The 13,797-nt window shown below is 38.5% G+C and overlaps 1 protein-coding gene across 5 annotated transcripts in view; it reads left to right on the forward strand.

Moving 5' to 3' along the window:
* Positions 1 to 13,797, forward strand: part of Pdlim5 (PDZ and LIM domain 5) — a 158,642-nt gene that overhangs the window by 50,073 nt on the left and 94,772 nt on the right. For all 5 annotated transcript variants that reach the window (XM_013029775.1, XM_013029776.1, XM_013029778.1 and 2 more), the window contains exon 3: positions 7,287 to 7,438. In XM_013029775.1, the coding sequence (XP_012885229.1) occupies positions 7,287 to 7,438 (152 nt within the window). The remainder of the gene's footprint in view (positions 1 to 7,286; positions 7,439 to 13,797) is intronic.

Genomic DNA, 13,797 nt, shown 5'->3' on the forward strand with positions numbered 1-13,797 from the left:
ACTGGAGTGAACTCAGTGCTTTGAGTTCACTTAGCTTGTTTGCTTGCCTGGCACTCTGCCAGGTGAGCCATGTTCCAACTCTGCTCTTTGCTGGTTAATTGAAGATGAAATCTATCAAACTTTTCTCTCCCTTCCTCCCTCCCTTCCTTTTTTTTGTTTTTTAAATGAGAGGATCCCTGGTGAGTTGCTTTTTATTTTTTATTTCTCACTTTTTTTTGTTTATTGTCAGTCGTGGGGCTTGAACTCTGGCCTCAGCGCTGTCCCTGAGCTCTTCAGCTAAAGGCTAGCTAGCACTTTACCACTTGAGCCTTTTCTGCTTATGTGGTGCTGAGAAATTGAACCCAGTGCATGCAAGGCAAGCACTCTACCACTGAGCCACCTTCCCAGCCCGTCTGGCTACCCGCCTGCCTGCCTGCCTTCCTTTCTTCTCTCTCTCTCTCTCTCTCTCTCTCTCCTCCCTCCTTCCCTCCCTTCCCCCTCTCTCTTCCTTCCTTCCTTTCTTTCTCCCCCTTACCCTTCCTACCCTTCCCTTCCCCTTCCCTTACCTTTCCCTTTCCTTTTCCTTTTCCCTTTCCCTTTCCCTTCTCTTTCCTAGTCCTGGGTCTTGAACTCTGAGCCTGGATGCTGACTCTGACCTTTTTTGCTCAAGGCTAGTGCTCTACCACTTGAGCCGTACCTCCATTTCTGGCTTTTTGGTGAATAATTGGTGATAAGAATAGACTTTCTGGCCTGGGCTGACATCTAACCATGATCCTCATATTTCAGCTTCCCGAGTAGCTAGGATTATAGGCATGAGCTACCAGTGCTTGTCTTAAGTTTTTCTTTGATTTTTCCAGATTTGAACCTCCTGAATAGCTAGAGTGACAGTTATGAGCCACTGGCTTCCAGCAAGAAGACATGCTTAGATTGTATTAGGACTGGGTAGAGTAAGATGGTATTTCAATAAATGATGTGAAATAGTAACTAAAGGAATATTACCAGAAACCCTCTGTAGCCAGGTGACTACATAAGGAAAGAGGCTTACTCACCCACTACTAACTACTGCTTGTTTTGGGATGCATAATGACAAATACTTTGAGGTATTTGTCTTGCTACCATATAAGGTATGTTCTCTAACTTTTGGGTAAGATTGGTTAGTTTGACTCACAGTCCAAAAGAGAGCCCATACTTGAAGTGCTCACATGAGTCAGAATTTTATTCACTTCACTCAGAAATCACTGATTGTTTTTGTCTGTCTACTAGCTAACTTATAAGAAGCCAAATCATTTTCTTTACCAGGAAATCCTACCAAATCCAAAGTAAAGCTCAGCTTTTTAAAGGAGCATGATTATATGAGATGTCTCTGTTAGTCCATTTTCTGCTTCTGTAACAAAATTCCTGAGGCTAGGTGGTTTACAAAGAAAAGAAGTTGATTTGTAGCTTACAGTTTGGGAGGCTGAAAGTCCAGCATCAGATAACCACCCTGGCTCAGCCTCTAGTGAGGTTGTAGCTGGGCTGCCAGATGGCAGGTAGCTTCATGGTGTAAGAGGAGAGGTCACATAGCAAGAAAAGAAAGCTAGAGAGAGTGGCCAGTTTTGCTTCCATTTATTTATTTATTTATGTCAGTCGTGGGGCTTGAACTCTGGGCCTGAACGCTGTCCCTCAGCTCTTCAGCTCAAGGCAAGAGCTCTACCACTTGAGCTACAGCACCACTTCCGGTTTTCTGGTAGTTTATTGGAGATTAGAGTTTCACAGACTTTCCTGCCCGGGCTGGCTTTGAACCGCGATCCTCAGATCTCAGCCTCCTGAGTAGCTAGGATTACAGGCGTGAGCCACCAGCGCCCGGCTTTGCTTTCTTTTAATAATGTACTCTTGTGGACACTAACTCAAGTCTTCAAATCATTACATTAATCTCTTCCAAAGGCATCATTGAGCATTGATATAGTCATTTTCCCCTATGGTCCACCTTGTCACACCTACCACCACCTGAATATTTAGATTGCAAACCACATTGACCCCACAGTGTTACCCAAACCAAAGACGGGCATTTTAAATATAGTAGCATTTGTAGAGTGGTTGAATTGCTAATACCAGGTACCAACAAACAGCACAAGAAAAAGGTAGCCTTAAATATTAATATTAATATTGTAGAGTAGATTAGTAAGCATTGGAATAAGAGTGAACAAACAGAGATTTGAAAAGCCTTGTGGCCCAGTATTGGTGGCTCAACCCTCTAATCGTAGCTGATGGAGAGGCTGAGATTGTTGAGGATCACAAGTTGAAGCCAGTCAGGACAGAAAAAAAGTTCCCAAGATGTGGTAGCCTACCTCTTTGTATTATCGGTTTGTGGGTCTGGATTCAAGGTTTTTGAAGTGCCAGAAAATATATCTTAAAACAAAATTAGATTGCTAATTCGATTAATTTTTCAAAAGTAACACTTTTTCAGTGTTTTCTCTCCTTTAAAACAATCCTCCTGCAATTTTATTAGCACATACCTTCATGTTTTGGTATCAAGCAGTGGTAGAAAAACAATAGCCCTGATTTTCCCATGGTTTAGTTCCCATGCTTTTTTGACATGAGAAATTTCTGTTAGTATTTCTTGCTGGAGCCATCTATTTATTGTTCCTTTTTAAAAAAGGAACTGAGTCTGATGGCATTCCTGCCATACTCGTGGTCTTAGGGTCATGTGTTTCTAAGCATTCCATATTTGCCGAAAATATGTATAAGGTTGAAAACACTATAGAACCAGTCCTTTAGTAATAGTTTGTTATATGGATGTATGGTTTCCACTTGTTATCCATAGTGCATATGGGTCCATGTACATATGTACACATTTTCAATAAGTAATTTTTGTGTTGATCCTTATTTTCTGGGTTTTAAACATAATAACTTATTTCCAAAGGAAGGCAAGTAGAGGGTTCTGTTTGCAGACAAGTGTTCCTTTAATATGGAAGAATAAATTTCATTGGAGAATTCCAAGTCACTCCTTTGATTAAATATTTTCCTATTATGGAAAAGCTTAGGGCAATGCAGGAGCTGTATTACATGATCATTTTACAGAGAAGCCTTAGGACTTAGACTAACTTCTAGTGGTATTGCCATAAGATCTTATAGCTTTATAAATGGAAGCTCTGTGGGCTTGTTTCTGTGAGGGAGATGTTATTGGAGGTGGAGGATGATGGGAATGGTTAGTGTAATAGGAATATCTGATTCCAACTGGAGCCCATATGGCGTATTTCTTTGTGGTAAGATATATTTTCTCTGAAGTGCATTTTCAAGATCTTTATTTTACTTGTCTGCTGTATGAGATATCAATATTTTATTTTCAATTCAGTTTTATTAAAAATGCAGTTCTATATTTTCTCTTCCGTTAAAACATTTTAGGGAAAAAAACACTGCCAGAACCATGCATTTGTGTGAAGGCTAAGTATTTGGGAGGGATTGTAGTTATAAATTTTATTTGAGAACAACATATTAGTGCTTCTTTAATAGTATGCGTAAATATTTCCGTGGGGGGAAATTTATTCTAAATACACTTAGTAATTGTAGTTTTGTGTGTTATTTTACCAGTGCAAATCCAAACGTAAATCTTTTCTTTTATTTGTGACTATTTTGATAGATTGTCCAATTCTAATATTGTGTAGATATGAATTTATATGTGTAACATACACAGAGGCAGGGCTCAGATCTGGTTTTCCATCACTTGGACTAGCATACAGCCCCTTCTTCCTTCTTAGTCTTGATTCCATATTCCACCTTTCACATCTAATGCCTTCCTTCATTCTCCCATGCCCTTGTTTTCTTTTTTCCTGTCCTTCATCACTCAACTCAGGACTTCTTCACCGTCATCCCCTTGGGATCTCTTAGCCTATTGCGACAGTGGTAACATCCAGTGGCACTAGGTTCTTCTGGGAGCAGCAGGAGCTTACCATTCTGTGGCACTGGAGTGACTCAGACGTGGGTAGTGGTTAGCTGTGAAGGAGGATGGTGAGTTAAGGTTCTGTGACCTGTTTTTCTCTATTGCTGAATGAGGGGAAAGTTTAGGCTTGCAAAAGCAAAGGGAAGGGAATGAGTCAAAGAGTAGGGTGTTTGTCTTTCCTTTAATGAAGGACAAGAAAAGCCAGAAGCAGATCTGACTGCCCAGTGTGAAACGCTGTCTTCCTTGGCCCTGTATGCTCATGTAAGTTTGTGGCAGAGTGTAAGAATGAACAAGTGAACGTGAACATAGGTTATGTATTTTGTAGTATGTACTGTACTAGTATTTTACTGTGTGAGGTCTGTACTATTACAATCTCCATTTTTACACACAAAGAGAGGGAGCAAGAGAGGGGGGAGGGAGAGAGAGAGAGAGAGAGACAGCCTGAGTTTAGAGTAATCCTTAGAGCTCAGTTAATCCTATGTCACATGGTTAGCAAAATATGAACTCATGTGCTGAGCTATGGTCACTGATATGTTCTTACTTTCTGTGTAGACATTGGGCAAAGCATTGAACTAGTTTGTAGCTCTGTTTCCACATCTGTAAAATAGATAAAAACTGCTTTGTAGTAATGAGTTTTGAAGGTTCCTCCTAAGTCTTGACGTACTGCTGGTGCTCAGTAAACAGTAGCAGTTATTTTTCCTTCAGGGTAGTGAAAGCCATCAAGGAACTATCCTCCCCACACAACTGAAGACAACTGTGTTTAGTGTTTCCTAGTGAGAGGAAGATAAGAGACATTCAGGGCACTAACTCTTTTTTTCCTCTCCATTCTTCCCCACACCACACATATACTTTCCCATTTTCTCACTGAAAAGTAGACTTCCTTTTCAAGAGAAAACGTCTTACAACTCTTAACTGTACATAGAAAGGGGTAATTGGCCAACATGGTGGTATCCCAGGGACATGCAGAAGGAGAAGGCTCACAGCTCTGGCCAGGCTGGTCATAAAGTGAGACTGTACCTCAAAAATAACCATTGCTGCTGGGTATGGTGGCTTATGCCTGTAATCCTAGCTACTTAGGAATACTTAGGAAGTTGAGACCTGAGGATCATGGTTTGAAGCCAGCTTGGGCAAGCTGAGATTCTTGTTTCCAGTTAACTATCCCCCACCCCACCCCAAAGTGGAGCTATTGCTCAAGTGGTAGATCACTAAACTTGAGCATAAAAGCTCAGGGACACCACCCAGGTCCTGAGTTTATGCCCCAGGACTTGCACACATACAAAAAACCAACCCCCGCCCCAAAACACCCCCCCCAAAAAAACCCCAAATTCCCCCAAACCCAGTACAGAAAGGGGCTAGAGGCATGACTTAGTTGGTAGAGCACTTGACTAGCAAGCAGGAGGCCTTCTGTTACAACCTCATTTAAAAAAAAATTTAAAAAAAAAAGGTGGGAATGGGTTATAATGCAGTTATCTCTGGAAGCAAGTTTTAGTTCAAATACTTAGGTCTTTCCTCTCTCAGTTAATGGAGAGACTCTGTAAAGATATTAGTTTCTTTAAGAGCATACGGTTGATCAAGTTCACCATAATTTTAGCATCAGTAAGCAGAATTGAACTCAGGGGTAGTTCCTAATTGGGTAGCCACATTTGCAACTTCAAGAAGACCAGAATGTAGAGTGGGCTTTTTTTTTGGTTGTTGTTGTTGTTGTTAAATCATAGAACTGCAACTTAGTCTTTGAAAAATTACAGCTCAAAGGGGAAACATTTGCTTGTGTTTAGTTTGATTTATGCTGAACTTGACCCAAGAGCCTCCTGAGACTGCTTCCTTCATACGCGTTGTGCATTTATGAAATACACATACTTGATGCTGCCAAGTGACACGTGCTAGATAAACCAGTGACAGGGCATTGCTACTGCTGTGAACAAATGCAGGTTATCTAGACTTGGAAATGCAGTAGAAGATGGACTGTGCAAATAATAAGTGACCTCGGACTTCCTCTTGTCTCTCACAATTCATCACAATGCTGCATACTACCTGGTTAAGAGACAAGAAGCATTCATCCTTCTGATGAGCAAATGGTATTAGGAAGGGATTGTGGTGGTAAATGAAGCTTAGAGAGTCTATTCACTGAGGTAATTGGATCTTGGGACCTAGTATTCTGGGAGCCAAAGGAGTAAGAAATGTTTATCTGTTGTAAAATTGCCTTTGATGTGATTACTCCCTGCATTAATACTTTTAGGTAATTAATGTATTAATTACATAATATTTAATCTGTATTAATATCTTTATGTAACCTTTATGGCCTGAGAGTATTTAAGTTACTTCTTTTGGGTGCTTTTAGAACAAATGCCATAGGTTTCAGTGTTTCTATTTTAAGGCTACTTCATGAGAGGATGTTGAGGTAATTTAGCTACAGTTCTATTTCTGGCTAATTTTATTTTTATACTTGCCCTTCTTGAACCAAAATAAAATCTAGCCTAAATTATTGTGTTTATGCTTTCTTTCATTATCTGGACTCCAGATTTATTTGCTCATTTTGATAGGGAATAGATAATCCCTTTAAGTCTTAAAGACTTAACTCTTCAAAGTAAGATTAGACTTAAAAATATTGTTCACATGCAGTGAGATCTAAATTAGATAATTTCTTCTGATTCATACTTGTTTCATATTTCTAAGTATCTATGAAGATTGTATAATTTCCTGCCTATTTTAATATTATGTTTGCTGCTTTTGGGTCATTGAAATATATACATACAGGATTTGAAGCAGCTCAAACTAAGTAATGGTAACGAGGATTTTGACTGAGTGAAAGAATGTAGATTGAGGACTGTAAGACACAAGTAAAGACTGGTAGTCTTAAATACAAGAAGTTTCTTCCCTTGCTGCTGAAGACCTGACCCAGGAAGCAAATCGAGTATGAAAGATATTTGGCTACTATCTTCAGTCTCCACCACAGGATAGGAATTGGGCTGCACAGCAAGGACTGTTCAGTAGACCTTCCTTTGTGTGTTTAAACAAAAACACAGCTGCTTCAAAGTTTTTAAAGAATTATTTCTAGAAGAGTATTAAAAACCCCATTTTCTTCTGTTAAAATGAGAAGTTTCCTTGGTGATGTCTCTGCCCCATTCAGAGCAATCTCATCGGGAGATTGTTATAAATGGGAGAAAGGGAGAAATTATCAGGGTGCCTTTTGCAGAAAATTTCTTCAGCTTTATTTTTTTAGCAGAGTAAGAATTTAAGAAAACACACAAGCATCATTTGAACATGTTAAGCCAGGTAATTTTGCATTACCCTGTTTATGAATATAATTTCCTTCTAGTATGAGGAAGTGTGATTTTTGTCTGCATTCTTTATTCTTTGTTCTTTTCCTAATAAAGTGTGCTTCTTACAGCTGAAAGATGGGGGCAAGGCATCCCAGGCCAATGTGAGAATAGGCGACGTTGTCCTCAGCATCGATGGGATCAGTGCGCACGGAATGACTCATCTTGAAGCACAGAACAAGATTAAGGCTTGTACAGGCTCTTTGAATATGACTCTGCAAAGGTACATTGTTTTCTATTCAGTTCCCAAAGAGAAAAGAACACTGAAGTATGTGCTTCTATGTGTCTTGAGTCCTGATGTTAACTGCACCATGGTTTCTAGTAGATAAATAAAATGGGTAGTGGTTCTTTGAAAAATTTGAAAATTGCTGGGAGATATTGTGAATTTTCCCCCCACAAAAGCATGTATTTATGTGCTTATAAAAATTGTGTGTACTGTTTCTGAGAATTCAAGAATTCTTGAAATGTCTCAGTGGAATGAAAGCTAAGAATTCTTACTATGGAATAAAATTCCTGGCCTTCATATTTTTAGAGCTATTTCAGAAGGCATTCTTTTAGGGTGTGGTTTGTGTTTCTTTAGTTTATCTTTTCCCTTCTTTTTTTTTTGGTAATAAAATGATTTTTACTATAGTCATTGAAGGCTGGATTTAAATTTTGTGTGTGTGTGCTGGTCCTGGGGCTTGAACTCAGGGTCTGGGTACTGTCCCTGAGCTTTGTGCTCAAGGCACTCTACCACTTGGGCCATATCTCCATTTCTGGCTTTTTGGTGGTTAACTAGAGATAACAGTCTCATGGACTTTCCTGCTTGGGCTAGCTTTGAACCACAAACCTTAGATCTCAGCTTCCTGAGTAGCTAGGATTACAAGAGTGAGCCACTAGTACCTGGCCTTTTCTTTTCTTCTCTGTTTTAATCTAGCCTTCTTATTGATTGTTAGAAGTCAGCTATTTTGAGCATCTCAACAGTTGACTTTCATTGACATTTTTTAATCATCATTCAGAAAGAATATTATGTATTTTGCAAGGAAATCAGTAGACTTAGAAAAATTATGGTAAATGAAGTCATGCTCAGAGAGACAAACTGCACATTTTCTTTCATATGTGGAAGTTAGATCTAAAATACAAGCATACATGAAAATATATACACAGACAAATGGACTAAAGGATGATATACTTAGGTGAGAAGTAGTGGTGTAGCTTTTCTGAACAACCAATGAACCATTTAGCAAAATGAATAGCAAGCTGAAACATACTCTGTTCTGGGGGCAGTATAGAGAGGAGGGGGCATACCAGTGGAGAAATGATGAGAAAATGCAGTCATTATTATCAATGTACATCACATAAAAGTTGAACTATGTAACTCGAGGTAGGGATGAGACAGGGAAAGATGGAGAACAATGAAAGGGTTGACAGCGATGAAGATAAATTTGTACTTATGGACAGATTCATGGAATTGAAATCCTTCTTAACTACCTAATAAAATGAAAAAGAAATAATTACCATGCTGATAAGAATTTCTGAAGAATCAGTAATTATATTTGATTAAATTTCCTGAGATATTAATGAATTACGATGTTAGAATCGTCTCTGGCTTAGCTTTAAGGACAGTGAAAGAGAATGGAAAAAGAATGAACGAGAGCTCTGAATCTTTAAGTTTATAAGAAAGGTAGCTTCATCAGTTAGTAGGTAATTATGAAAGGTTTTGAACAAGTGTGGTTTTTAAAAAATTTTTTGTGCTCATACTAGGGCTTGAACTCCGGGCCTCATGCTCTTGCTTAGCCAACGCTGGCACGCTCTCATTGAACTGCTTCTTTTGGTATTTTGCTGACTGATTGGACAGAACAGTCTTGAGGATCTGTCTAGTTAGGATGGCTTGAGATAGTGATCCTCAAGACTTCAGCCTCCTGAGTAGCTAGGGTTATAAGTGTGAGTCAACAGAAATGATCTGTATTCCACCAAATCTAGAAAATACAGCTACCTCTTAAAACATCTCATAGTCTCCATAAATTACCATGCATAAGTATATAAAATAGTTTGTGTCTTCCTAATGTGTTTCAGGCTAGCTTTGAACCTTGATTTTCCTGAGCTCAGTCTCTCATTGCACTTGATTTTTTAAATTTAATTTGATTTTTTTTTATTGTGAAAATACTGTACAGAGGAGTTACAATTACATGGGCAAGATAATGAGTACATTTCTTATCAAGCATTGTAGCCTCCTCCTTTGTTTCCCCTTCCCATCCCATCCCTTCCCATCCTCTCCCTGCCCCCCCACCCAATCCTCCCCACTTCCCCTCCTCACCCCCCCGCCCCCCGCACCAAAGTTGTAAAGTAAAGTTCGTTTTCGACATAACAACTTGTATATCTCATTGTTGCAATGGGTCCACCTGTATCCCTATGCACCTGATTTTTTTCTTGCTATTGTTTCTAACATACTTATTTTATTTTATTTTTTTGTGAACATACTGTACAGAGGGGTTACAATTACATGGGCAAGATAATGAGTACATTTCTTATCAAGCATTGCATGCAGCCTCCTCCTTTGTTTACCCTTCACATCCCTTCCCAGCCTTCCCCCGCCCCCCCCCACCAGTTTTTTTTTTTTTTAAGTGAAAGAAATCTCTATCAGTGAAACCACCGAGTCAATAATTATATATATTTTAAATTTTGGTATGTACTGGATATAAATCTTAATATATAAAAATAGTCAATGGAATTAAATAATGTGTAACTTTCAGTACATCCTTCTGCTCTCTATATTGACTCTTGTAACATAACAGTTACTATTAACTAAGTGAAGCAGGTCTGGGAAGGTGGCTCAGTGGTAGAGTGCTTGCCTTGCGTGCATGAGCCCTCGGTTCTATTCCTCAGCACCACATAAGCAGAAAAAGCCAGAAGTGGCATTGTGGCTCCATGGTAGAGTACTAGCTTGAGCTGAAGAGCTGAAGGCAGCTCCCAGGCCCAGAGTTCAGGCCACACGACCGACCGCCCCCCCCCAAAAAAAAAATCCAAAAAAATTAAGTGAAGCTCTCCATTTTTGTTAATAGGCATTTTTGCCAAGTATGAATTTTGAAGCTAAGCTTATAAGAAGCTTACCTTGTCTTAGATATAAAGAAAACAATTTAAGTATTGATAATGTTGGGCTGTGTTTCACATTCTAAGACTGAAAGTTTATATAATGGCATACGCTCTTTCTTGGACAAGGCAGCATTTGTTTCATCTCTTCGCCTGCTTGTTTTCACATTGTCCTTCGTCTTTTCTAACCCCAAACCTAGTATCTAATTTTCTATTGAAAACCCTAGGTCTCATAGGAATAGATGAAAACCAGATGTTATTACCCTGTTTGGATGCATTTCTAACTCAAACAGTCTGCTACTGACTCTAATAAAGATTTTTTTAAAACTACTTACTATAAAATCTAACATGACCAACTTACAAAATCAACCTCTTATAAATACTTCAAAATTATTACCGTACCTTCATATTCAGGGCCCCATAATATGAGGGAGATTTTTTTTTAAGAGTTTTGTTATTCTCTTCATGTATTTGAACAATGCTTGGCTTATTAGGTTCTATCAGCCTTTTTTTTTTTTTTTTGGTAATGTGTGGATTTTAAAAAATTCATTGTATCTATCACATTGAAAATGCGACTAAATAAATATTTTTTCTTTTTAAGGAAAAAAATACAACAATGATTATTTCCTATATTCAGGCCAATCTTTTCTAGATTTCTCTCTTTTTCTCACATCCAGAAGACATTTATGAATTTGATCTGTATCCTTAATTGGCTCTCAGTCATTTCTTTATCCCAGTACTCACCAGCCAATCTGTTCTGTATTCTTCTTCCAAAATGGCTTACTTCCAACACAGCTTTCTCTATGCAGCCCTTTTCTTCATAAACATGTTTTCTTTTTTCATGAATATGTGGCATTTTCCAAAAGCAGAAGGGATTTCATGAAGGGTCTTTTTTCAATTGTTGATTGTAGGAAAGTGAGTGGAACAGGATGGGAAAGTAGTAGAAACTGAGATGGATAAAGATGTGAGTTCAGGGAATACCTAGTCTGTCCTGATTCAGCAGGGAATTGCACCCTCGAGTGTCTTGCCTTGAAGTAAGATAGGTTTTTGCTGGTGATAGGCATCCAGTGGTACTGGGTGGGGGGCAGAGGAGCTCTGTTGTTTCCATGGAATGAATTATAAGCAGCACTGTAGGAAGCACAGTGAGGGATGGGTATACCAATATGTAGACAGGTTCCTGAAGATTCAGACAGGGCGCCAACAGCATGATCTTGAGATTTCATCCAGATCTGAGTCCCCGGAAGACTTAGGTTCTTGGTAACCTGGTTCTTATCAGGCTTATCCTCTCCAGATCACCATTATGCATCACTGAATCCCCTTCTTTTCATTGAAGATCGGTTTCTCACTGGCCCTCACACACCTTTGTGTGCTCTCACAAAATGTGCTTCAGCTGTTGACCGCCGTTGGCTGCCATCAGGGCCACGAATCCCACCTGGAACCTCATCTCCTGCCTATAGCGTCTTTCTACTGCTGTAGTTCATGTGTTTTCACTCCTTTGAACTAAATGGAACAGAGTTTGCCATTCACTTCAACATTTAATTATATACTAGGTGTAACCAGAAGAAACAAGATTGATTCTGTGAGTCATGAACAAATTAACCTAATTAGTTAATAGTCGTAACTAGTGCTGCCTATGTTATTAGTTAATTACTGTCTGTGTGTATTCTGTTTCTCTAACTAGACTTTTTGAAAGCAAAATCCATACTTTCTTCAATATTTGTAGTTGGTAGAATTATTAGAAGGGTGTGGAGGAAGAGGGCCATCAAACATTGGAAAGACAAGCCAGAGGGGGTAGACCATACTTCTCAGTCGTACTATTAAGGACACTGCCTTTTGTGTCTAGCAACATAGAAACACAAAATTATTATTATTGCTGCCCAACCTTACCCTACATGGGGATTGGAAAAATGTAAGAGGCGCACACCTGCCAACCCCTTCTAGTATAGGGGTTTGACTTCGTGGCTTCATGATTGTTTGGTTTGCTTGCTATGTTGGTATTCTACCACTTGAACCACACCACCAGCCTAGTTTGGAGATTAACCCTCACAGACTGTCCAGGTTGATCTCAAACCACGGTAATCTAGATCTCAGCCTCTTGAGTAGCTAGGATTATAGGTTTAAGATACCAGTACCCAGCTGAGAAAACCATGCTGTTTTTTTTTTTTCCTCCCCAGTTGAACTCAGGGCCCGGGCACTGTCCCTGAGCCTCTTTGTGCTCAAGGTTAGCACTCTACCACTCGATCCACAGTGCTACTTCTAGGTTTTGAGTGGTTAATAGGAGATAAGGTCTCACAGGGCCTTTTCTGCCTGAGCTGGCTTCAACCATGATCCTCAGATCTCAGGTTCTTGAGTAGGTAGGATTACAGGAGTGAGCCACCGGTACCTGGCCCATGCTTATTTTTGAAATAATAACTAGCATTCTTGTTTTGTGAAATTGTTTGCACTAAATATTATTGTAATATCATTAGCTTCATTCAGAATCCTAAAATAGGTTTAGATAAGGAAAAAGATGATGATTGCTTTGTAATTGTTTTTTATGTCTAGTCTAAGTTGGGTGTATAAAATATTGTCCTTCTCTAATATCCTGAAACAATATAAATTCACTATGGTTTGGGTATCTGAAGGCTATGGGAGATTTTGTCTTAATTTGTATTTTATCCTTGAAAAGTATTGGAGATTGATTGTTTGCTCCTTTGAAGCAACTAGAACTAATTCTAGAAGTACTATAACTGGGATAGGAAAAATCTGTTTAAAATTATTTTTCCTCTTATGGAAATAAGACAAAGAGCATTTTTGAATATTAGATCCATTTTTGTCTATAATTTTGGCATTAGGCAAAGTAGCTCGTTTTGAGTTACATTATTTCAATTAATAAAAGAAGAAAATTATTTTTTAAAAGTTTGAATTCTAGTAACTATTAACTCTATTAGGGCTTGATTATATGAATAATATTTTTAAATAGTTCAGTTATTTCAGTAATTCTTTGCATAAGGCATTGACAAACTAGCCTGTTAATTTCCTATTACTAATTCAGTGTATGATTTGTAGCAAGTCATTGAACTCCTGTGCCTTAATTTTCTTAACTGTAAAATAAGGTCATGGGTGATTTCTAAATTCCCTTTTTGCAATAAAAAAAATCTGGTTCTTCAACTGTACATGGATAAATTCTCGGCAGCTTGCTGTTAGATCAAACCAAGTGAGTTTGCTTATTTTGGCTGAGAGAATCAGGAAATTGGACTTTGTTCATTGAAGCGATATTAAACTGTGCCAGGGTTAGCAAAATGACTTGTATTACTCACTTTAAGTTGAAAGGTAGGTCGGATAGATATTAAAACAGCATGTAATCATCAGAAAATACCATATATGTTTATTCTTTTTTGTTAAAAACTTTTTATTGTGAAAATACCGTACAGAGGGGTTGCAATTATATGAGCCAGGAATATGTTTATTCTTATTTTATATTTTTACATGAGTACGGTTGGACTCACAAAAAGAAAGCATCCAGTTATTCTA

Source organism: Dipodomys ordii, unplaced genomic scaffold (assembly GCF_000151885.1).
Source record: "Dipodomys ordii isolate 6190 unplaced genomic scaffold, Dord_2.0 Scaffold122, whole genome shotgun sequence".
In the NCBI taxonomy this organism is placed as follows: domain Eukaryota; kingdom Metazoa; phylum Chordata; class Mammalia; order Rodentia; family Heteromyidae; genus Dipodomys; species Dipodomys ordii.